The following is a 25118-nucleotide window of genomic DNA, read 5'->3' as shown; positions in this document are numbered from 1 at the left end:
CTTCTCATCAGCATTGGGAAAAGCTTTTGGGGTCTAGTTATTGAAAAAGTCCCAATTCCTTTCAGGCCCCCAGAAGCAGTGTCAGGGTATAAGTTGTCCTAAAAGGAACCTTTATCATCCTCTTGAAAGAACACAGGGTAAAGAAAATGAAGGGAAATAATAGCAAAGTGTCCCCAACTAATCTTCCTAATTTCATGCCAATTGTGCAACGTTACTTATCTCAGATGATCTACCCCTCTCCAAAAACTAGATGGTGAATATCCCATTTTTGGAGTACCTTTACTCAACTTTTTTCAAAGCATGGCTACAAGTGATTTAAGGGAGAAAATTACTCCCCCTGGTGGAAAGACAGGATAAAAGTGAGAGTGAACATGTGGGAGAAAATTATTAGGGTCACTATCCTTTCATTTCAAGGTTTATCATCTACCCAGGAAGAAAAGCATAAAGGTAAAACCCCAAGCTGGAATGACTGTGAAGTTTCAAACAAACCCAGAAAGAAAAGGTCAAAGGCCTGGTTGGATTTGAGAACGGTTTCTTCTTTGTTACAATGAACCAGAAATACAAGATTCTATTGAAACTGGAACAGCTGACAAAGGTATGATTGAACTTTAAAACTTCAAGGGGAAAGAGATAAATAAGCAAAGCCAATGTGGGTGGTAAAATCCAAAGTTCTAGACTGAAAACTGTTTGGTTTTTAACAAATAAAGATAATAGCACTTCTAAAGCGTTCTCAGAACCCACATGGCAGTTAACCCTGCCATAATTCTCTCCTCTCCCCTCTCCAGAATCTGCCAAACAGCCCCTCTCTTTTGCTTCGGGTAATAGCTTGACTAATATTACCCATTTTGTTCATGATACAAAGTGAGGAGGGAAAGCTTATGTATCAAGTAAGGTGGCTTATTACTATGGATAACACCTTGATCTATGTGAGGTATGGACTTGCATGGTAAAAACTTGATTACCATTGGTCATTTACACAAGATTGTTACCTGGCCTCTGAGGTAACAAACTAGCTCCCCCTCATTTGCTGCAGTGTGTCCGAATGTCTTCTGTCCCCATATTTCTTAAAGTTATTTTTTAAAGAACAGAACAACGACCAGTTCTTTTGTAGCTCTTTAAAACCTCTGTACTGAGGAAGAGCCTCGAATGTGAAATTTGTGCTATAGTATTCTTTAGGACCTTAGTTCAAAATCTGAAGGCTGAATGGGGACAACATCAGCGTGTCAGTGCATATGTGAGTGAAGTGAAGGAGGAGGCATATTCCAGTCACCAGGCAGTCACATTCAAGTTCAGAGAGGAGTACAGAAAAAAAAAATAATATAAAAAAAAACAAAACCACAAACATTTCATTCAACACAGTATCAAAAAGTAAAGGAACACACAAAATGTATGAACTGGTGGTTGAATAAAGTCCACAACCTAGTATGATAGATCCTTCCAGCATCTGTCAGGTCTTCTCATTTGTTAGCTCAGGGTCTGTACAGATGTTATGAACTTGAAGAATAGTCTCTAACAGGAAGGCCGGCCTCAATCATTGGTCTCAGGGTCTGTCTGAGCCATGTATGCATCAAGCTCAGCATCCAGGTGTCCCTTTGTTTTTGACATATATGCATCCAACTGGTTGTCAAGCTGCTCCTTGGTCAGTGCAGGTCGGGTAGAACCTCTACCTCGTCCCCGACCTCTACCTCGACCGCCAAAGCCCCCTCGTCCTCGGCCTACCATGCCTCGACCTGACCCAGGAAAAGTAAAAGAAAGAGTTACACATTTAAGTGGAGGCTTTAAGGCTGCTTACTGTGTGGTAGTGGATAGTGATCTTCATGCCAATATGGGGACTCGAATAGATGAAAGTGAAGGAGCATAAGGTTGTTTTTTTAGGATTCTGATCAAAATGAATACTCTAAGCAGTATGCAACTTAGAACTGAGTACAGAGTGAATCTTTTGAAACAGTTAAGCGTAACATGTACTGGATAAAATTGTCATAACACTTTCTTCAGCATGATTCTATCCATTACCTTATGTGCAAGGAATTTTTTTTTACTGAGTTTCACATTTTCATTGCCCTACATTCTTTTCCCTGATTGATACTTTAAGTAAAACTAGAGACCTGCTGACATCTCATGATGTGGTAGAAAGATTTTAAATCAATGGATGTGAAAAGACATGAAATCTCTTAGCCTTGAGAGGCTTTGCAAATTAATCACCACTACCTTTGAATAAACAATCTGAATTGCACTTTTGCACATCCAAACCAGACTATTCTTCAGTTTGGCAATATATTATAGAATAACTCCATGAGGCTTGGTGCTCTCAGAAGCCATTTCTCTACTGTCCTGTGTGTAGTTTGACATAGAACTGTGTGGGGAGATGGGAAAGGAACCAATAAGTAATCCCAGCTGTCAATACATCCCACTGTAAGGACTAGTCATGCTTATGCCAATAAACAATTAATCATTTATTAGTGTTCACTAAGAAACTTCCAATTCACTCAATAAAATAGCTACTTTAGCCTTATCCCCAGGGAATCTTGGGAATAAGTTCTAAAATGGCTCAGCAATATGCAATTTCATCCTGCAATCCAAATTTAGCTCAGCACCCACTCAACAAACCAGATAGCACACAATGAAAATACAGATAACCCCAAGGCATTAGATTTCATTTTCTAAGAGCCTTGGATCTTAAATTACAGAAGACCTAAACAGCGACTTTAAGGTACCACAGGCCTAAGTTATGCCTGTAGTAATTCATACATTGGGAATTCCCCCCCCCCCTTGGCCTGGAAAATTTAAAGTTCTTACCAGTTCTGCCATTTTCTCTAGGTCAAAAGGTCACTAGGCAAACACTAAAGGTTGCATAGGTAAGGTGGAACAAATCATTTCAAAATCTGAGCAATAGCTAGGAATCAGAAATAAAATACTAACTTCATTCATGCATATGCCAAACCATCATATCTGAATACTTTGGCCAATAAAGGACTTAAGTCTCAGGGTTCCCCACAGATTCCAATTCTATCTTGCTATCTGGTGATTTCAGACCTAAGGTTAAGTTCCAGATATTGCTGTCTAGTGGCCCAAAGGTTCTTGATATTGCTCATCACCACCACCTGCCCAATCCTGCACACACCTGAATTGCACATAGTAGGAGCTCAATAAATATTGGTTGAATTTAGTACTTATCTGGGTCAATTGTAATGAGAACCTGAAAAGAAACTACTAGCAATTCAGGTTGATGGAAATTACATTTTAAAATGGTTTTATGTGACTAATCAACCTTTGGGAAAATCTTAAGAGAAACCTCTACACAATGGTACAACCCCCAGTTTATGAATTTGAATAGAAGTCTCCCCTTCCTCCTTCTCAAGCCTGCTGATGACAAAGCTGCAGAAGATGATGTACCTATTTTTTTAAAAGAGAACCACTCTCTGAAGATGGTAGCTGACTAACCTCTACCACCGATTCCTCCACGGCCCATTGCTCCTCGCCCTAGGCCCCCTCTCCCAGGGCCTCCACGACCTCGGACACCACCTCTTCTTAATCCCATTCGGGGAGCTACGCCTCGTCCACCTCGGAGCAGGTTTTGACCTTGGAGAGGGGAGACACAATGCACATGCAGGTAAATCCAAGATAAAAAGTTTAAATCCCAGCCAGGGAAAGGTGGTGAGGTTTAAATGGGAATAATTTGGACACTTCCCAGGATGGCCAAGGCAAGTCTACCCTGGGAGGATGAGTGCTTAACTAGAAATCTGCTCTTCATGTGGCAATTTCAACAAGTATATATTGAGCTCCTCCTAAGTGCCCCTAACATTCTGGTGAATGAAATAGCTGACTGTCCTTACCCTCAAGGAGCTTACAATCTTGTTAGGGACAACTTATAAAAAAAATCTGCAAGTATCTTATTAATCAGAAAACTGTACTATGGTCATCAATACTGTTTTTAAAAGTCCTCTAAACATGGCGTACCAGAGTACAGTACACATAGAAGAAGCTGGCTTACTTAATACGTTCTGGTCTAACAGAACTTTCTATACCTCACAGGTTTAAGTAAACATGACCTATTTTTTGAGGAGGGTGGCAAGTTACATTAAAATGGTACAGGGAAGATATGAATTGCTTCTTATGCAAATCAAAGCCTTTCACCACTATCTCTATAATCAAAAAAACACCGCATATAATTAAAAACAAGTGACCTAAAAATATAAGCTTTGCAGCTGGACTTAAAATTGTATGACCTTAAATAATATGAAGGGCAGGGGAAGAGAGGCATGGCCCAATGGATTTTCAGGACTGACCTCGAAGAGACATCCCTCCCCTTAGCAGGGCTCTTGTAGCACGTCCTCCACGAAGTCCTCCTCGTGGCAAGCCTCTCTGGCCCATGGGCAAACCCCGTCCTCCAACTGCTCCCCTGGCCAGGGGGCCAGTGGGGCGGCCTAACCGTGCCTGGATGTTACTTTTACCTAGACGTTGTTTTAAGCTCTTCTGAAAGGAAAGTTTTGAAGAGGTTAAGATCAGGAAACAGTCTGGAGGGGATGGAGATTCACAGTGCACAGAGAAGCAAGTGAGATGCCTTGCATGGAGGGAAAGCTCTGCAGTGAGTACCCTAAGAATCCCCATCCAGAAAAAGCTAGCATTTGCCTCAGGAGGAGAAAGAAGTTGAGTCTTGCCCAAATCACTCTAAGAAGATTGAGTCTGGTCCTGAATTTGGAAAGCACTACAAACTACCTGAATATATTTTGAATTCAGTCACCACACACCAAAATCTCTTCAGACTTCTAAGTTATATCTTCAAATCCTGGATTTTGTTGGTTGTTTTTCCACTTTTGATTAGTTAACTTTGTGAGTGCTGTAAGGGAATCCTAAAGTAAATTAAAGGATCGCAGATTCCAAGCTGGGACCTGAGAGGTCAACCTGGTTCAATTCTTTCATTTCATAGATAAGAAAACTGAGACTCTTAAGAGCTGACTGGCTCCAGGTCTTGCAGTTAAGTAGAGAGCTAGATTTTGAATGCAGGTCATCTGGGTTCAAATCCAACACATTTTCCATTTCACCTTACTGACAAGTCATACTGACAAAACACTATATAAAGCAACAATTCTACCTTCCAAACTAGGAATTCTGATCTCTGAGAATTATCTTCATGTCAAAATTTAAATTACAAATTTATCTGAGTTCTGAGTAGTTAAGACCTAAATCTGATTTTCCTGCTTGAAATTCGGTCCTTCGATTCACTCTCAGGGTTACATTTGCAGATACAAATAAACATGAAGTTTAAGCTCTTGAAATTTCATAAATTCATGATCACACATCTATTTTCCCAATAGGTATCACTATTAATCATTTTTTAGTACAAGCAACTAACCTTAAAATATTTCCATCTTTAAGTCAATACAATTACTGACTACCTTTCAGAACAAGTCTGTACTAGACAGGTGTGAAGATTCCACAGATCCTTCCTTCCAAAGGGAACCCACTGGACTGCAAAAGAAAGCACTTCTCAAGAGAGAAAAATGTCCCCTCACAAATGAAATCAGGTGTAGCCTTGAGGAAACCAGAGGCTTGGTAAACATCTTTTCATTCTGTAAAATCACCAATATTAATATGCACAAACACCTGCTTGAAGTTACCATCAATAGTAGTTACCTTCGAGCTCTTAGCCATTAGAAAATATGCTGAGGATGACTCTTCTCAATTTGTATTTTAACAGGTTGTCTGTTCTAAAAATTTCTCAATGTGACATGATCAAATCAATATAAATTATCTTTCTAACCAATGAAGTAGGCTTTGATGCACTGTATACCCTATTATAAGATGAGCCATGACTGTAATGGTCTGCCCAACTGTTCCTTTTCTTTAGAAAGACACACCACAGGTTAGAAATTCATTCCACAAGCCCCATAGAGCTGATTTTTCTCACTGTAAAAGCTCTGTTTTTTTTTCCCTGCTATCACTACTGGTCCCTAAATATTTATAGTGACAATGCATCAATTAACACCTTGATTAAGTTACTGGAGGCAAACTTTTCATATAGACTTCACTCATAACCATTCTTTTAGAAAGACCTAGAGTCTTATTTCCAGGAGCTTGTCCTCATATTGAACTCTTTGAAGAAGCTAGTGGTACCTACCATCATTTAAAAAAAAAAATGATAAAAATATTTTTAGCCACTCTGTGGTAGCTGAAGCTGAAAGCTTTGTTTATTTTTGGCCAGTGAGCCCAGTGGTTCAGAGTGTGTTATATTTAACTAGATCTAAGCACAGCCATGCAAGTGCTCCCATTTAAAGTCCTTACAGTTGCATGGCACCGGCCTCCAGACTGCCAGCCACAGCTTGGACAAATCCTTCCACAGCCACACTCCGGACTTGCATACACAGTCTATGAATAATAAAGAGCAGGTTTTACTTCAGACCTAGATGGAAATATGGATTGTGCCTTATTGGAAATTTGGATTGAAAACGATAATATTTTCTAATCACATATTCAGACTTCTTGTTCTTGTTTTCTTCTAGTTATACCAGTAATTTTGGGGGAGTAACATCCTTAACTAGCTCGAAAATCACTGTTTCCCAAGTTACTTAGCATTGTCAATACAAATAAATTAAGACTATCCAGAATTTCTAGGGGGGGGGAAGGAGAGATAAAAAGCCTATTTTCCTAGCCTTTAAGTCATTAACAATACCCCCATAACAATGAGAATAAAAGGAGGGGTATGAGATGCCAAGAAACTTGATTAGTAGGTTTTTTGAGGAAGTCCCAGAAAATTACAGACACATTAAACATTAGGCCACATTAAACTGCAACCCTGCCTAAGAGAAAGGGAGGTTACTTATTTGTACTTGTCAATAACAAATAAATGCTCTGAACTCCTTTTTCTTTCAGAAAATCCTCAGCTCTTACCCTGAGCCACCTTGTAATAATCCACCATATCCTGCATAGCCATCAGTAGGGCTGCCTGACAGGTATCACCAGCTGCCTCTGGAGGATTATGACCTACTCTCTCACCTGCTTAAGTTTCAATGCTGCCTGGACAGAGGGTCTATTCTCCATCTGCTGGGCCAGTCTTCTGTTTCTGGCACTGGCTAGCTGCTGTTGCTGCTGCATCGTAGCCCGAATATTCACTGGCATCGGCTGTTTGTTCTTCAGCATATTAGTAAAGCTTCAAGGTCGAACAAAATGGGTGTTTAAATAAAAGCTTTATTACAAAACATTTATTGGCATTTTCATGGCTCTCTAGACCAGGAGCTCCAGATCCCACGAACTTTATGTAAAGTGGTACGCTTAGATCAAGGCTGATGTGGGTCAAGGACTCCTCTGTCTCCACAAACGTGCAAGAATCAGAAACTTAGAAATGCAGGTAAGTGCAGTACATTCATTCAAAAGTGATAACAAGGGCTTAGGTTACTGCTTTTAGAAAAAAGTGGAAGGAATGAAAAACACGCAATAAGCAGATATGGTGATGACAGGAAAACAGAAGATGTTACAAAGAATCAGAAGAGAACAAAACAAATACCCTGGGGTGGGGTAAATCAGGTAAGTAATTTTAGAGGGAAATGGTCTGAGGTACACCTTATGGGTGAATGTTGTGGACCAGTTACCACACCCTCTAAAGTCCAGGGAAATGATGCCTCCATATCAACAGAGAGTATTAAGTTTTCCCATTGTCTCTATCGAACTAGTTACATGTAAAAAACAGTCATTTTGTAATCTTACCACATGCCATGAACTAAGAATCTAGGGCATATGGTGAAAATTTTTAGGGGAGAGTTCCTGTACTTGTGATTTCATCAGCATAGGAAATTAAGTGAGGAAAGTACCTTTACCAATGAAGAATGGCACTTGCTCTGAAACTCAGGATCATGGAGATCTCAGAGGACAAATCTATTTCAACTGCCTCATTTTACAGAAGAGGAACTGGGGCCCAGATAGGGTAATTAGTGACTTGCTCAAGGTCACATAATTACTAAGCTTCTGAGGTGGGATTCCAATGGGGTTTGAGACTTTAAGTCAGGCTCTCTATACAAACACCTCTTACAGAGTTGTTTGGGAACTCTGGGAGGTTGTGACTTAAGGTCACATAGCCAGTGGCTCCCTGAACCCAGGCTTTTATTTTAAAGCAATCGGGGTTAAGTAACTTGCTCAAGGTTACACGGCCAGTTATGAACCCAGGCTTTCTTGATTCAGATGGTCTATCTACCCATACCCTGATGTGCCAGGAGGCCCAACATGAATATTCAACATTTTTCTTTTTTTCTGGTCTGGGCTTAATGATTCCTTTGTTATAGAGAGCTATCAGTAAGGAGGCTCCCTCTACCAAGGCAGGTTTACTCCTGCCTTAATTTTAAAAATCTTGAAGGTTGCCCTGAGCTCTGAAATCAAGTTACTTGACCAGGGTTATAGAGCCAGAATATCAGAAGCAAGACCTACTACAAAATGCTTGCTTCTCATCATGGTGGATATTAAATTTAACAACAGTTAAGTTTTTTAACCAAATAACTCCCTATTAGTTTGCTATGTCCCATACTGTGATTTACTTTCCAATTAATTAAAGGAACTACATAAAACAATTTTTAACACAGAAATCTTTATGATGTTATATTTTAACAACTTTACTTTCCTGGACTTAAATGGCATTCCTCCTAATTACCCCAAGTGAGTTTTCTTGGAAAAAAAAAAAAATCATGCATCAGTGCAACAACTTAGATTAAGAATGTGACGACACTCCAATGAGTCTCATCTATGAAAGCTCAATGTGAACAGGAAAGAACATTTAACAGAAAAAGAAGTAAAAACAAAGCCTAAAGAAGTACTGAAAGAAGCAGAGATGAAGCAAAGAGGGTGCCTCTTACAAGGCCCAAGAATAGCATTCAAGAGCCTTTGGGCTGAGTTTTGACCTGCTACCTGCCTCTTACAGGCCGGACCACAATCCTGTCGGCCTTGGACTGGGCAGCAAGCCTCCTACAGCCAGGGTAACATGCTACCGTGCTGCAGCATCCCCTATATCAATGTAAAAAACATGAAGAAAAAGGGAGGGTGTGAAGTGTTTTAATTTAAAACACATCCCACCAGATTAACGGTTCAAATACTTTAATGTAAACAGCTACTGATAATGGGTTTTGAAACATTGCCCAATTTGTTTTGCGTACCACAATATGCAGCAACTTAAGAACAGAGGTCTTTAGCCTTCTGTTGATATTTAAGTTAGCTTTAACTTAAAAACTGGGCAGAAACCAAGATGGTTTTAGTATATTGGACCCCGGGGCCAATTTAAGTAAAGTTTTCTTATGTAGGAGTTGAAGTTTCTGTTGGCTGCCTCACCGCTCATTTAGAGACATCTTGGTGGTGCTTTTTAGCACAACTTTCGGAGCTGACTGTGCAGCCATCTTCAAATCCCGGGAATCTGTAAAGGATAACAGGCAGATTAAGCAAAACAGTAAAGAAGACACTCTTTCATCCTTACAAGGGACAGACACAACCAGCAGTTAGGAGAGGTAGTATGATCTTGCAAATTAAAAAATCAGTGTTCATTTTAAAGGAGGAGAGTGGATGACAAACCAGAAGCTCCTAGCAAAGCCACAGAACGTAAAGTAGTCCTCCCAACATAAAGTTACCAAGTAAGGCCTGTCTGCCTCAACCCCCTCAAGGAGAATCCAGTAGTCATGGTGCCTCATGTTGGGGCCTTTAACTGGTCTGAAGACAGGCTGGATACTGCTTATGACCAAGCTGGGTACTGAGCAGACTTTTCTGGGAGAGGGAAGCAGGATAGCTGGGAAAATGCCTTGCCTCTCAGCGGCTTCCCAGGGTACCCTTTACACAGCTGCTCCCTAAAGATTCCATCCTGGTCATCCTCTGAACCCCTCTGATCTCCCTCCATCTCAATGGAGCCCTGGTATCCCCAGGCCAACCACCTATCCAAATTCAACATTTGTGAGCCTATCTCTGCGTACAAAAGCATCCATCGCGCCCCGACTTCCCTCTCAAAGTTGGCGGCCTAAACCTTTCACCTCGCTCGCCTCTTCTCCATCTCAGTCCCTCCTCCGATTCCTGCCACCAGAGGCCCTTTTCTCCTGGGCTCCTTACCCCAATCCCCGCCATTCCTCGTCCTCCTCCCTCGCCTCTGCCTCTCCGGGCTCAGGGTCCCCCTCAAACGCTCTCCTCCTCCCTCGCTCGCCCCCTCAGTCGTTCTCCGGTCTCAAAAGCTCGCCTCCCTCTACGCCCCCGCCCATCGCTCGGCCCTCACAGCGCTTCCTAGCCACGTGATTGGTACCCCCCCCCCCCGCAGTCACTTCCCTCCCCCACTTTAGTCGTTCCCTCTCTTCCCCCAGCTTACCTGTTCCTCTTCAAGCCCCCCCACCCAAGGTTTTTCTTCACCCCCTCCCCTACCCCTAGATTCAGGCTGCTCGGCCGCGCACGCGCGCACGCACCAAAGGACACGGACGCCAGCGCTCCGCCGGGGGCCGCCGCTGCCACTGCGGTTGCGGTTGTGGGGCCGGAGACCGGCCGCGCTGGGCTTTTCTGGGGCGGATGGAGGTACTGGGCTGAGACGGAGGGTAGTTAGTCGTTTGAGTGACGGGTTGTTGGCTGTTGGGTCCTCGTTCTTCTTTCAGTCCGCCCGCTGCCGCAACCAACTCCCGCTTGGCGACCCGAACAAAATGGCTGCCACGCTCAGAGTCGAATGGCGTTGGCCAAAATGGCGGCGACGCGTTGACGTTGACGCGGGGCTCACGCTCGTCGCCAGGGGCGGGGCTCTTGTGGGCTCCGCCCCCCGGCTTAGTTGCTAACACGTGCCTGAAATCCTGGCCTCTGGCTAGCACTTGCCCCCGGTACATTCCCAACCTCTTTGACCCAGGGTGAAAACAGGTGGCCCCAGTAAACCTGGGTCCTAAGCTCTGGGTCATTCCCTCCCTGCGCCCCTCCCCACCCCCACTCTCCCAACACTAAACGCTGCTGTCTCTTGTTACTTGTCCTTTTCCTTGCGCACCTCCAGGCAGGAGATCTTATATTGTAGCCAGTACCAAATTGAGATTTAATCCAAAAGGTGTAGTTATATGCTTTCAAGTCTTAACCTGTTGCTAACTTCCTCTCACTGGGACTCAGTTTCCTCGTCTGTGAAATGATAGATGGGAACTAGAAGAGGTAGCGTCTTAACCTGGGATTCAGAATTTGTTTTTAAAAATATTTTTATATAAGTGACTTCTTTTGTAATCATGCGTCTTATGCACTTAAAGTATTCCAGGGTGGCTAGGTGGTGAAGTGAATAGAGCACCGGCCCTGGAGTCAGGTGGAGCTGAGTTCAAATCCGCCCTCAGACATGTAACAGAAAAACTACCCCTGTGACCTTGGACAAGTCACTTAACCCCATTTACCCTCCAAAAAAAAAACATTAAAAAAAGTGTCAACTTTAGATCCTATTATCCTAAATAATTTTTGGACTTCTACCCCTCCTCACCTTCTTAGGCTAACAGCTTTATTTCATTAACACCTTCTCAGTCTTGATTACATCCTGGTGAGGTGGAGGGAGACTGTTGATTTCCCCTTAGCTGTCTTAGAGTCTTAGTACTTTTTGGAAAGAGGGTTCCTACCCTTCCCACCTCTCAGAGGGAGAAAATAAGGTACACTGAGGTTGTGCCATCAGTCTGGAACCCAAAATACCCAATCTCCAGCTCCCTATAGCATGCTGGAAACAGGAATTTTCATGAGAGTCATGACCCCTTCCAATAATTGCCCTCAGGGAGGGTTAACACCTCTTCTTCACTCAACCCCAAAGGAGACAGACACAGCAACAATTGGGAGAGGAGCCTTTAATGCATAATGGAGCAGTACACCACAAATGCTATGGCCAAGCCTGGGACAGTGAACTGGGGGAGACTGAGGGTAGAGGGAGGGCTGATGTGGAATGTGAAGATGGGAATGGTGGGAGAGGGAACAGGGTTATTGGTGCTGGCCAGGGCTGGGCTGCTTGCTCAACTGTTCTCCCAGAAGAAGTTGTTGCAGGCCACAGTGAGTGCGGCCACCAGCACCACATACTCCTGGAAGTCAACTTCACCGTCCCCGTTCTCATCCAGCTCCTTCATCACCTTATCCACTGCATCGGCATCCTTCTGGGTCTAGAATAAGAGAGAAGGGGGTTTTGTGATAGAGGGCTGGGAAGACTTTAGGGGGCAAGGAGAATTGGGAAGGAATGGGAGGAGGGACTGACAGAGGAAATTGAGCCAGATCATGGAGAGTGACTAGGATGGACAGGAAAGAAACTGGGAGTAAAAAGGAACAGGCAAGTGTATTGAAATTTAGATGGGGAGATGTGGGAGAAGGTGAGAGGGGTATTAGTGGGATGGGAAGGGAAAAGTAGGCTGGACTGGAACTTGGACTACTTTGTGTCTTTCTTCATTTAATATGACCCTCAGTCAACTTAAAGAGTGTGAGCTCCTTGAGAACTGGGTAATGGGATTCATCTTTAGGTTCCCCAATGCCTGTCATGGTATTTTTGCATATAACCGGCCCTTAATAAATGTTTGTTGAACAGATTTAAATTAATTAAGAGAGAGTCTGGGAGGCCTTTGAGGGATAGATGAAGGCACTGGGATGGGGCTTAGGAACCTGATAGAAGGGAAATGTAGAAACTGCTTCCCATTCAGTCTGAGTCCAGTAGCTGGCTCCCAGGCCAGGAGCCCTAGGGCACTCCCCCATCCCCTCAGACACCCAACACTCACATCCAGGAAGCCAGAAAGTTCAGCCTGCAGTAGCTCCTTCAGCTCCTTCTTGCTCAGTTTGTACTTATCACCTTCCTTGCCAGAGTGGGCGTGGAATACGTTGATGAGTGATTCCATGGCAGTCTCCAGCTCTGAGCCCATGGCTGCAACACACCTACCTGCCCCCCCCCCCAGGCCAGATGGGGTAAGGATGGGATAGGGAACAGGGATCAGGACCCAGGGCTACTGGAAAGAAGAGAGCCCTGGGCTCCTAAAGCCCTTATATTAACAGTGCATATAGGGGTGGCCAGGTAGCACAGCAAGTAAGAGCACCAGCTCCGTGTCGGGATGACCTGGGGATTGAATCCCGGGCTCAGACACTTAGCACCCACCCAGAAACACCTGGCTGTGTAACCTTGAGCAAGTTACTTAACCCCGATTGCTTTAAAAAACAAACAAAAAAAAAACAGTGCAGATATAGATAATTTGGACCCCACCCTTCATGATGTGGATTCCATCCATATTCAATATTATTAGTGATTTTTTAAAAAAATTAACACTTTATACGCTCATATATTATTCTTAATTAGCAGAAGCCAAAAGCACTGATTAATTCATTGCTTAGTTTTTTAAAGCATCATAGGTCTCAGACCTGCAAGGGATATTAGGGATGGATTCCAATTCTCTAATTTTACAGATGAGTAAACTGAGGACTAGCAAGGAGAAATGACTTGTCCAAAATCATATATTTGGTTAGTGCAGAGCTTCAACTAGAGTCCAGATTTCCTGGGATTCTTTCTAGCACACTATGCTGCCTCTCCCCATGATCTAAAAACCAAAGAGAATGGGGAGGAGGTTAAAGGCTCAAGACTGGGAAAGGAAAGAGAGAGGGGGCTAGAGGTGGGGACAAGGCAGGAGCTGAGGGGGCTCCAAAGAGGGGGCCATTGTGGGTACACTAGAGGGAGGGGTAGAAACAGGGAACACTGGGCAGCACCAGGGAGCAAGAGGAATTCAGTGGTGGATGGACAAAAAGGACATCTTGCTTACTAGGCAGGAATGAGGGTGGGTCTTAGGAATGGACAAGTCTTTCTCCAGTGCTATTTTTATCACAGGCCTAGCATGTCCTGCCCAGGCCAGGGTGTCCTGCCCAGTCTGCTGCAACTATCTCTGCCCTCTCCACACAGAATGAAGAGGGGTAGGGATGAAGGACCATGTATGCAATGTCATACTCATGCTTTTCCCTAACTTCTTATATTTGATGCCCCTAAATTCTCCCTCTGCTGAGGGATTCTCAACCCCCTATTCACAACCCTCTGACTTCTCTATTATGCTCCCTACTTTTAGTTCCTTTGCCCCGTGCCCCCACCTTCTATGCTTTAGAATCTGTCAGACTGAAGTCTGCCTTGAGAAGCAACTTTCTAATCAGACCTGGATGGTGGGAATGGGGAAGGGAATGTTTGATCCTTATCACCTAGAACTGGGCTGCAGGGTGTGGTGGGGGTGGGAAAACTAAAAGGGCCCAAGTACAATCTCCTCTCTCCTAACAGCAGCTTGAACTTGAGAAGTGGAAGAGAAGATGGCAGTGTGGTTGGGGCGATCAGAAATGACAGGGAATTGTATGCCTGAGGTTCCAGCTGAGGCAAGGTGCAAGGAATTAGAGGGAAGGAAGGAGGATGAGGTGAGAAATTATAGTGGGGTACCTACATTGGAGAGGGGCTTCAAAACCCAGGACACTCCTCTGCTCTGGGAGTAAACAGCACCTCTTCCCCCTTCTCCTCCCCTCCCCACCCCCCCCCTCCATCCTCAGAGGGGATCTCAGGTGTCCTAGATCAGGTATCTCTCACCTCTTTCTTCAGGACTGGGGGGATGGACAATGGGTCCTATCCGATGACACCCTGGCTCCTCAATGGGTCCCTTGTGAGTGTCACCAGAACTTCGGACTTGAGAGATGGTTGTCACAGAGACCAAGAGGGGGGAGGGTGTGTGGAATGGGAACCTGAAGCCTGGGTCTGATGGGGGGATAAGGGGAAGGGGGGCTGGCATCTCCTGTTACCAGCCCCATCACTGATCACTGATGTGGAGGTCCTGAGGAACCCACAAAAATGCCTATGAACCCTTTGGGAAGCCTTGGAGAGTACAGTGCGGTATTTGGTATATTTGAAAGATGTCAGCTCAGTAGAGACTTTGTTGAGGGCCGAGTTGAAAAATGCCAGAGGGAGGAGGGGAAGAAGTAAGGAAGTTAGGAAAAAGAAGAAGGAAAATAAGGCAATGGGTTACTGAGTAGAGAGGAAGGTAAGTGGGGCACCCTTTCCAGAATCCCCCACCCTTGGTGCCCACTGATAGAAACTTTTCATCTGTTGTTCTTGGATGTTATTAGGGGTTTAAACTTGGGGCAAAGCATGGGAGTGGGCTAAGGCCCTGGGGTGAAGAAACAGTCCTCCAACTTTGGAGTCTTAACCTCCCCCACACTCCAGGGCCCTTGGGGGTTGAAGAAAGCCTGGGCTTGGGAACAACTGCCCAGTCAAAACTTATCTGCCTTCTACTTGGCTCCTGCCAGGGCTACCTACCCCAGAGAAAGCAGAGTAAAGGCCTAGGACCCAGATGTTTCAATTCTCTACCCTCAAAACCAAGAGAGAGATGAGTTGGGGGTCTAGGAAGACCCAAGGGTGGAGGGGGGAATTTTGGGGATTCCTCAGCTAGAAGGGATCATTCTATGAGTAAGGGGCTGTATTGCTTTTGGAGAGAAGAGAAATCTGTTGTCCCATCCCACTATTTAAGTCCCTCCATGGATGAACCCTTCAAATCCTTCACTTAGCCCCCAAATCTCGTATGGCTCACTTAGTTCCCCTTCAACTGAACAACATTCCCAGACTCTTGGAGACCACCATACCCTTTGTAGTTAGCACACCCTCTGTATCTGAGAAAGCAGAATACTCACGGGTGGATTGGGGCTGAAAGGGGAGCAGATGAAAGGGACGAAGCTGCGTGTCCTGTGACCAGAGCCGGTGTGGGGAGATCTCACTTTAGGCGTCCTTCTCCCCACTCTGGACACCCCCTCCTACCTCTAGCTCCACCTCCTCCTAGGGCTGACCGCCAGTGGGGCAAACAGCCAGTTAGCAGACAGAAGCGCCCTCTGTCTCCAGGGCTGGGACAAGCTGGCCCTGTTTTACCTCCTCCCCCCCAGGTCTGGGTTGTTTTTTTTTTTTTTTTTAACATTCCTTTCCCCACATGCATGCTAGCAATCCACGGGGGTTCTTGGTTGATCTTGAGGCTAGTTCAGCCCTGGCACAGAGCAGAGAGGGCAAGAAAGGATAGAGTAGCGGGGAGAGAAAGAGAGGTAAGATCAGAGACCACAGGATGTTCCATCCTTCTGGTTCTTGGACCGCCCTGTAACTGTCTATAGCGGCGATGCACGGTCACTATACCCTATTGAGCAGAAAAAGAAGGGGACTTCTCCAATGAAGTCTCTCAAATTGGGCCCTCATCTCCAGAAATCCCCAGAAGAGAGTGCCTTCTTTACTCTCCATCAAAAGCTAGCTGGGATGCACCGATTAGGACTTGTTGAGGGGTTGGGGTGGGGGAGATAAGGGGATGGGAAGTGAGTGGGAGGGATTCAAAGGACGAGCTAAATAGAGATTGGAGGCACATATGCAGGCTTGGGGTGGGGGATATGCCTCTAGGACTGGAAGGGTGGATGAGACCGGGAAATTGAGGTTTGGCATTTGTTCGCTTAAGGGCAGGGTAAATTGGTTGTGCCGAAAAGATGCGCTGATAGGTGAGGAGGAGTAGGTGGGCGTGCCCTTTGCCGAAGTTCACCACGGGAAACTCAATACCTCGGGATATACACAGAGGACTCTTGTCTCCTCAGCCCCACCTCCCGGGCTTTTATAAACCTCAGCCCATCCCTACTTCTGCTTGAGGCAAAACCGGAGGGTGAGTATCAAACGTACTTCACCTGCTCCTTTTGGAGTGGCGTGGATGAGGGACCCTCTTTCCCTGGAGAAAGATGAGCTCCTCCCCCCCCAGTCCTGGAACTGGGAATTCAGGAAGTGACTTTGGGGCTCTGAAGGAGGGGGTGGGTGGTCCTTGACGGGGCTGAACAGGTTGGAAGAGGGTCAGATATAAGTTAGAGAGGGCTTGGAATATCCCTTTTTCTCCGACCCTCGGTCCTCTTAGAACCAAACCGTGGGCGCTGTAAAAAGATCGTAAGTTGGTAGTTTAGTTCCTGCCTCCGACTCCGTAGCTTAAAAGATGGGAGGAGCCCTGTGGCCAGGACCCATTACCGTTAGCTTAACTTCGGAAATGTCTGTATTTTGAAGAGGTTGCCTATCTTTCTGCCCTTTATACTGGGAAACATCTGTATGTTTTCCACGACGGAGTTGGAGAACCAACTTTGTCGTTTGTGTCGTTTGGTTCCTTAGTTGCTGGAGTGGGAAGAGGGCATCTCATCTCTCTGACCCACCCTGACGCCCCACCTCATTTCAAGAAGATGCCTTGGAAAGAGTTGAGGCAGAGACATTTTAAATAGCCCTATGGGTCATGATGCTAGAACCCAGACAGAGGCTGCCAGCCTGATTGCCCACCAAGTGAGACACCCCCATCCCCATAAAGAGCCTACCCAGCCTGAGACTCCTCCCAGAAGTGGGGACAGGTCTCTTTCTAGGGTTCTAGAATAGCCAACAGAGATGGGCGAATGAGTAGGTAATAGCTGAGCAGGGTTCCTCTCTACAAGTAACCTGTGGATCTTCCTTTCTCCTCAGCCAGCTTTAGACCCACATTTAGTCCAAGAGCAAGCTTCCCCACCTCTAGCCTTCTCCATGGCTGAGGAGCCACTGACAGAGCTGGAGGAAGCTATTGAGACGGTGGTGAAAACCTTCTTCACTTTTGCTGGTCGAGAGGGAAAGAAAGGCAGCCTCAGTGTCAATGAATTTAAGGAGCTGGCCACCCAGCAGCTGCCCCACCTCCTCAAGGTAACTGGGAACCCAGGGGAAACAGGGAAGATGCTGTGACAGAGAGATGTAATTTTATGGAATGTGATGGCTTGCATGGATGTGACTTTGTAGGTACGTGACAACTTGTGTGACACTGTGGGTATGGCAGTATATCTGTGAATGATTGTGTTACAGCTTGTGATTTCAATATATAACTGTGGAAGACAGTGAATGCAGTTAAGTGTATTTGAACAAAGCAATGTATGTTTGTTTTCCTGGTCTGCACCTGGGATGATCCCATGATTTCATACTAGACTGGACATAGATCCACAAATACTCAGTATCTTGGGGAATGGCCCCTGGGCATGAGGATTTTAAGTGACTAGATCAGAGTGAGGACTTGAGTCTTGATCTTGATCTGTCATGTTGCTTCTTACATGTGTTTAGATGAAGGAAGTCTTGTGATTTTGTGCAACTGTGACTGTCTGGTTGTAGTGGAGTGTGAGTCCATGACTGTGACTCCTAGAAAATTTAACCCTGTGCATTAATAAGGCTTTTTTTCTCCCTGACTAGAATGCAACTTCTATGAGGGTAGAGACATGTCTTACATACACTTTTTTATATCCCCATATTGGCTAGGATGGTGCTGGGCTTTCAGTAAGTACTCTATAAATACTTAAAATCCTAGGATGTTAGATCCAGAAGGAACCTTTGTGATGATCTAGTGAAAGCTTTTTGTTTTATAGATGAGGACATTAAGACCCAAGGATTTTCCCAAGGCCATACAGCTAAACCTTAGAGATAGTTGATTCCAACTTCTTACCCAAAACATAATTGTCTTTACAACATTCCTGACATATGGGGTATCAAAACTGAATATTTGTCAGTCAATCACAAAACATTTATCCAGAGGCTCATGTGCCAGGCACTGGGCTAAGAACTGTAACATCTAGTGTCAAGGAACTCATTATTTTAACTTTCATTATAGGATTTTAAAAAATTATTCTGAATGTAAACATTAAAAAATGGAGATTTCTACATACATAGTAGAAAAGAAAAAGGAAAAGAGAATTGTACATTATCATAGAATCTTATTAGTTTCAACCTACCTGTGAGATCTTTTTGCACACTAATTCTGTTAGATAACTTATTAGGTTTTCCTCCCAACCTCATCCATCTTCTGTAATTTGATAGGCATGCTTTCTGTGTATCCAAGTTGTTGACAAAAAGGCTGAGCTGATGATAGAGCTGGAGACATGTTGATAGACAGCTTCCACACTGATACTGATCAATCAACACTCTTTGGGTACAGCTGTTCAACCTGCTGTCAACCTAACTAGTTATCTTCTCTTCTAACACAAGGATATCATGAGAGGTTTTATAAAATGCCTGTCTTGCTGAAGTCTGGATATGTTATATCATCATCATTCCCCTGATCCTAGTATCTCTTCTGAAAAAACAAATAAGGTTGGGTGTGTGTGTGTGAGTGTGAGTGTGTGTGTTTCTTGTGATTCAATAGTATAGGGAACTCCTGCTTATTAATGTACATCAACAACTTTACAGCAACTTAATTTTTAAAAGTGACTTGAAGCATTTTGAGGTTAATGACTTACCTAGGGTCACATAACAACCAGTATGTGTCAGAAAAAGAATTTGAATCTTCCTGATTGGGAATGATACTCTATCCATTATTCCAGGCTGCTTCTCAAAGATAGGGTTATTCCAAATTAAACAACAGATGACTATTTGAGAGAGAACACACATGCACACACACACACACTGGATGCAATGAGATGGTATGGTGGCTAGAGCACTGGACTTGGAGTCAGGAAGACCTGAGTTTAAAGTTAGCTTTAGAAATTTCCTAGATGTGTGACCTTGGATAAGTCACTTAACCTCTGTTTGCCACTGGAGAAGAAAATGGCAAGCCATTCCAGTATCTTTGCCAAGAAAACCCCTGAACAAAGGTCTATGAGGTCACAAAGAGTTGGACAGCACTGAAACAACTGAAAAACAACACACATATATACATAGGTGAATATATAGACCTACATGTATGTATACAGATATGTATATGTGTATGTATATACATATATCTCATATATATATATACATTATCTCTTAGGTAGGAAGGAGGAAGAAGAATGTGATGAAGGTATCTTTTCAAATTTTTTCCAATTATATTTAAGAACAATTTTAACATTCTTTTAAAATTAAATTTTGAGTTCCAAATTTTCTCCCACCCTCCCCTCTTATTAAGAAAGCAAGCAATTGCATATGTCATGTTAAATACATTTCCAAATTAGTTATATTGTGAAAGAAAACACTGACCCTTTTCCCCCCCAAAACACCAAGAAAAATAAATATAGTAAAAAAAAAATACGCTTTGATCTGCATTCAGACTTCATCAATTCTTTCTTTGGAGGTCTATAGCTTTTTCCATCACTAGTCCTTTGGAACTGTCTTAGATCATTGTATGATTGAGAATAGCTAAGTCATTCACAGTTGATCATCATATAATATTGCTGTTACTGTGTATATTCTCCTGGTTCTGCTTATTTCACTTTGTATCAGTTTGTGTAAGACTTTCCAGGTTTTTCCGATAGTATTCTACTTGTCATTTCTTTTAGCGCAATACTATTTCATCACACCCATATACAACAACTTTTTCATCCATTCCCCAATTGATAGTCAGACATCGAAGACACCAAGGCCATCCACTATATACCTGATCATCTTGAATTTTATCTTGCTACTGGACTTCGACAACTCTAGAAGAGAGAGTGAGGATGAAGACTTTGTGCAGCTCTGCATCACTTAAATCCAGTTCACTCACAAGTTGACATCACTTTGTGATGTCTTTGAAAATGAAGGACAAGCATCTTTCTTGCTCTAAGTTCTCCTACCCAACCATCTATTTGCTATCATTTTCTCTGACTGTCAGTGGGTTAGAAAGAATACTGGGTTAGGAACTCAAGCCCCAGCTATCCCACTAACTCAGTGTGCAACTTTGGATAAGTCACTTCTCTCTGGGCCTCAGTGTCTTCATCTATAAAGTGGAATTGGATTAGATGACCTCTAAGGTCCTTTTTAGCTCTGAATCTATGATTTTGTGATCTGCTTTATGATTCTATGGATTTCTTTGTTCTAGCAGTCAGGAATTGCAGTGAGGGATAGGAGAAAAAGAAAGGGGGGGCAATCTTCTTGAACCCTAAACCTGTATTTGGAAGAGCAAAATCATAGGACCTTAGATTTAGGTGGGGAAGAGGCCTTAGAGTTCATCTAGTCCTTCCCCTTCATTTTACAAATGAGAAAACTAAGGCCTTGAGAGGTTATAGGGCATAGTGCCTGGCACACAGTAGACTCTTAACAAAAGCTGGCTTTTTGACTAGTTGAAATACTTGTCCATTGTCTTGACTTGTCCATGGTCATCAGGGTAGTTAGTAGTAGACACATGATTTAAACCCATATCTTTCAACTCAAAATCCAACACTGTCCATTATATCAGTTGAACAAATACACACAAATACACATATATAGGATAATATAGAACTGAACTGTTTGATCCAAAGGGTCAAGATAGGGAAGGGAGAAGAATACAGTTGGTATAGGGGTGATGGTCTAGGAAAGAACTAAGAGGTAGAGGAATTAGAAGTCATGGTAAGGACAAAAGAACAGAGTTAGGGGATTGTAAAGCAAAAGAAAGGATGGAATCACAAAATAGGATAATCAGATAAAGGTATTTCAGAGTTCATGAACAGAAGTGGAAGAGTTGCAGTTGATGGCAAGATAATGGGTATGACCGTCTCTGGGTAAATGTGAGGTGTAATGTAGAGAAATAGGTCATGGAATAGAGTAACTGGGAATTTACTGTTTAAGGGAGCATCAATATATATGTTCAAGTTCCTCAGTAGGAGGGCAGGAAATGGGAAGGAAGGAGACCCCAAACCAGTGACTAAATTCATTGAGGAAGGAAGAATCCTGATTGGGTGAGAAGTATGGATTGAATAAACTTCAAAGGAGGACAGGAGAATATACTGAGTGATGTTGGTAGAATAAGACTCTGAATGTGGCAACTGGGAACAAGGGAATATTTCAGCTCCCCCACTAGTGACTGGGGTTATGAGTGAAAATTCAACCAGTATCAGGAGGGGTCACCAAGAATGCTGTGTTATTAGGAGGGAGCCGGGGCACAGAAAGGAAAAAAGGTTTAAGATGAAATCAAATTTGTTAATTATGGAACAGGTATTCCAGATAGCACAGTGGAATGAGTGAGTAGATATGGAGTGGGACATTGGAGGGGTTGAGTTGAAGGAGATGGGAATAAAGACTACAGGTCTGTACAGTGATAGCTAGGCTTTCAGAATCCTAGAGATGGAGAGAGTAGGACAGAATGGGAGTATGTTAATCATTAAGGAATGAGTTCAGGCAGAGTGACAATGACTGGAGAGAAGATCCCATAAAATCCAGCATCGCTCAATTCTCCTCTTAGTCACATAATCACAGGAGCATGTGTTTTGCCAGCCCTGGCATGATACACTGATCTTCCAGAACTCTTCCTACAGGTCAAGATTATTTTGGACAGAGTCCAAGGACAGGCACATACTTGCCTTGGTTGTCCTTTTTTAGCACCGCCTTGATGCCCTGGTTCTCAGTAACACTCACACTGACCAAGGCCTAGACTCCTTTTCCTTTCCCTTTCTCTGTCTCCATCTCCCCCATCCTCACCTTTCCCTGTCATTTCCTCTAGCTCAGAGTTTTAGTGTCTTGGACCCCTTTGAGAGTCTAGTGAAACAAATTCTATTGAAATAAATCTACCAAAATATTAAAACAAAGCAATACAAAACAAAAGCCCCCAGGTTAGGAACCCCTGCCTGGCTATTAGTGGGTTAGAAAGAACATTGGCTTAGGAGCCTGAGTCCCAACTCTGTCATTTAATAGCTGGGTGACTTTGGGCCAGTCCCTTCTGTCTGGGCCTCAGCATCCTCATTTGAAAAAAAAAAATGGGATGGATAACCTTTAATGTTCCTTCTCGTTCTAAATCTGTGATGCTTCCTTTCTAACATAACTGGGCCAGAACAGGGCTGAATAAGGTCTCATCTCCTTTCATTTTCCCTCTTTCAACCTTTTCTAAGCTGATTTGTCCAGAGAGTACTTTTGGATTTTAAATATACTGATTATAATAAATGATACATATATAATATAATGATTTAAATAGGAATTTATTTTATATAATAAATACATGTAATATATAATCATTATATATTATATAATATTTAATATACATATATAAATGGCGAGAGCATCTAAGTGGCAAAGTGGATAGAGTGTCAGGCCAAGAGTCAGGAAGACTCATCTTCCTGAGTTTAAATCTGGCCTAAGATACTTTCTAGCTGTGTGATCCTGGGCAACTCATGCAACAATGTTTGCCTCAGTTTCCTCATCTGTAAAATAATCTGGAGAAGGAAATAGAAAGCAAATGACTCCAGTGTTTTTGCCAAGAAAATCCCAAATAGAGTTATAAAGAGTTGGACCCAATTGAAAAACACCCAAACAACAATAAATGCTGATCTAGAGGTATAGAATTCCCTTAGGATAAATGAGGACCTGGAAAAATTTTGGAGCAAAATAAAAGGAAACTAAGTCTATTTTTATATCCAACAATGCATAAATAGTAATTTAATATATAATTTTATATTTAATATTTAGGAGGAAAAATATTTTTAGCATTGGAAACTTCCTACAGAAATCCTGTTCCCCATCTCTGGGAACAGTAGGCTTTCTCAGAACAAAGTTGAGGAGGCCCTGGACTGAAGAAATGATCTTTTAGTTCTGATGTTTTATGAAGGTCCCATTTTATCTCTCCCGGGGCTTCTTTTCTACCCCTCCCCACACACCTTCTGTGTCTCCCTAGGACGTGGGCTCCTTGGATGAGAAGATGAAGAGTCTGGATGTGAATCAGGATTCAGAGCTCAAGTTCCATGAATACTGGAGGCTTATTGGGGAACTGGCCAGGGAGATGAAGAAAGAGAGAGCATCAGAGTTCCGGAAGAAGTGAAGCTGACTTAGGGAGGTTTGAGGGGAGAAGAGGGAAAGCAGATGAGGTGACCCCCATCCCCCTAATAAAGTTGTCTTGAAATACAAGTGTACTTTTTTAAAACTCCTTCCAGATTCTTCAGACATTCCTTCCTGAGCTCAGGAGAGGGTGCTGGACCTGAGGCAGAGTGACATATTATACTGTAAGATTTACAAAGGATTGTGAATTAGGCAGGGATTCCATTTTACATATGAAGAAACTGAGGCCAAGAGGTCAAATAAATGTATTGTATTGTATACAGTACATTGAATACAGTAAGGCTAGGAACTGGACCTGTGTTTTCATCAGCATAAGAAACTCTGGGATGAGGAAACATTATAGCCTGGGAGAGTCACCTCAACCAGGGTCACACATCCTGTAGGCATCAGGATGTGACTTCAATCAAGTCTTGTCTTCAAGGCTGTTTCTCTGTTCACTACATAATGCTTCTTCATGTATTGACTAGTATCATCCAATAAATGTTTGTTGAGTGAATACGTGACCAAGAGTGATGCAACTCAGGAGTAAGCACGGGAGTTTGGTGGTTCCTGTCTCCTTTGGAGCTCTTGGAGGCCTAGGTTGGTGATTGGGTGAGGATGCCCAATGGCCCGGCTCCTGGCATGCTGGATTATTGATATCTCCTGGCATATTTTATGTTTGCACCTCATTTGGGCTTCAACATCAGAGTTTTAGACACTTGTTTCCTTTCCTCTCCATATCTGAGCCTACTACCTATATTTCCAGATCGATGATGGTGTTGTGGGGAGAGAAATATGGGGGCACGGCTACTGCCCATCCTCAAATCTCTTGGAGAAGCCTAAAATAGAGGTTCTCAGGTTCAGGGTTCTTACCACAAGATGGGGCAAGGGCAGGGCAGCCAGCAAGGCCTGCTCGCTGACTGGGGACTGCCCAGAGGGGCTCAGACTGAGAACCCTAGGAGGGAGGAGCCCAGTAGCCCCTCAGTAATTTCAGAGCTTTGAAAGAAAGCCCAGACTCCACACCTTGCCTGCTGCTTCCGCCTCCATTCTCTCCACCTTACATTTCCCACTCACTGTTACAGGAGGGCTGTGTCACTGGCTATGGGAGTTGGGGAGGGCTAGATGAGGTATCTGAGGCTGGGGGTCCAAGGATCCCTTCCTAGGAATTTGCTCCAGGGATTGGAGGGCCCTCTGCCAAATCTCTTGTTGGGGGAGGTGGGAACTTGGGATGACGAAAAGGGAGTGGCAAGCAACTCTACCAGTTTGGAGAGTTAGAGTCCCCCTTCCCTCCTCCCACTTGGGCCCCACTTGACATCTGTGCTGAGATCCTATCCAGAGGAATCTTCATGGAGGAAAAGAAACCACAGCTCCCAACAGCAGGCTGGCTCTGTTTTCTTTTTAAAGTAAATTTTTTATTGAGATCTTTTATAAAATTTTTTTATTCTCTCTCTCTCTC

The 25118-nt window shown here is 43.6% G+C and overlaps 3 protein-coding genes across 14 annotated transcripts in view; 1 reads left to right on the top strand and 2 right to left on the bottom strand.

Annotated features, from left to right (window-relative positions):
- Positions 1 to 515: 515 nt before the first annotated feature.
- Positions 516 to 10705, bottom strand: CHTOP (chromatin target of PRMT1). Of its 8 annotated transcripts, none has more exons than XM_069078044.1 (6): positions 10413 to 10699; positions 9307 to 9388; positions 6994 to 7147; positions 4287 to 4473; positions 3442 to 3579; positions 516 to 1730 (listed from the first exon to the last, which is right to left on the bottom strand). In XM_069078044.1, the coding sequence occupies exons 2-6, from the start codon at positions 9369 to 9371 to the stop codon at positions 1528 to 1530; spliced, it is 747 nt and encodes a 248-aa protein (XP_068934145.1). In that variant the 5' UTR covers positions 9372 to 9388; positions 10413 to 10699; the 3' UTR covers positions 516 to 1527. The 8 variants fall into 8 exon arrangements, 7 of the variants coding, with proteins under 7 accessions (XP_068934145.1, XP_068934146.1, XP_068934151.1 ...); XM_069078045.1 differs by having other exon boundaries at positions 4287 to 4470; XM_069078050.1 differs by lacking the exon at positions 10413 to 10699 and adding an exon at positions 6283 to 6366.
- Positions 10706 to 11774: 1069 nt separating this feature from the next.
- S100A1 (S100 calcium binding protein A1) overlaps positions 11775 to 25118 on the bottom strand; it is a 15590-nt gene continuing 2246 nt past the window's right edge. The window contains exons 1-3 of one of the 3 annotated variants that reach the window (XM_069077902.1): positions 15616 to 15772; positions 12699 to 12856; positions 11775 to 12095 (exon numbers count right to left, since the gene is read on the bottom strand). In XM_069077902.1, coding sequence (XP_068934003.1) covers positions 11952 to 12095; positions 12699 to 12839 — 285 coding nt within the window. In that variant the 5' untranslated portion in view covers positions 12840 to 12856; positions 15616 to 15772 and the 3' untranslated portion in view covers positions 11775 to 11951. Of the gene's footprint in view, positions 12096 to 12698; positions 12857 to 14521; positions 14541 to 15615; positions 15773 to 25118 lie in introns of those variants that run through there. The other 2 variants (XM_069077900.1, XM_069077901.1) reach the window with 2 other exon arrangements.
- On the top strand, positions 16343 to 23752 carry S100A13 (S100 calcium binding protein A13). Of its 3 annotated transcripts, none has more exons than XM_069077907.1 (3): positions 16343 to 16610; positions 17442 to 17647; positions 23523 to 23752. In XM_069077907.1, the coding sequence occupies exons 2-3, from the start codon at positions 17495 to 17497 to the stop codon at positions 23664 to 23666; spliced, it is 297 nt and encodes a 98-aa protein (XP_068934008.1). In that variant the 5' UTR covers positions 16343 to 16610; positions 17442 to 17494; the 3' UTR covers positions 23667 to 23752. The 3 variants fall into 3 exon arrangements, with proteins under 3 accessions (XP_068934008.1, XP_068934007.1, XP_068934009.1); XM_069077906.1 differs by having other exon boundaries at positions 16350 to 16610; positions 17438 to 17647; XM_069077908.1 differs by lacking the exon at positions 16343 to 16610 and adding an exon at positions 16757 to 16882 and having other exon boundaries at positions 17438 to 17647.

The sequence above is a fragment of the Petaurus breviceps genome, unplaced genomic scaffold (assembly GCF_028583685.1).
Source record: "Petaurus breviceps papuanus isolate PSGF00001 unplaced genomic scaffold, PetGlider_PUasm1.0 91023, whole genome shotgun sequence".
Classification (NCBI taxonomy): domain Eukaryota; kingdom Metazoa; phylum Chordata; class Mammalia; order Diprotodontia; family Petauridae; genus Petaurus; species Petaurus breviceps.
This window is presented reverse-complemented; position numbering and strand designations above follow the sequence as displayed.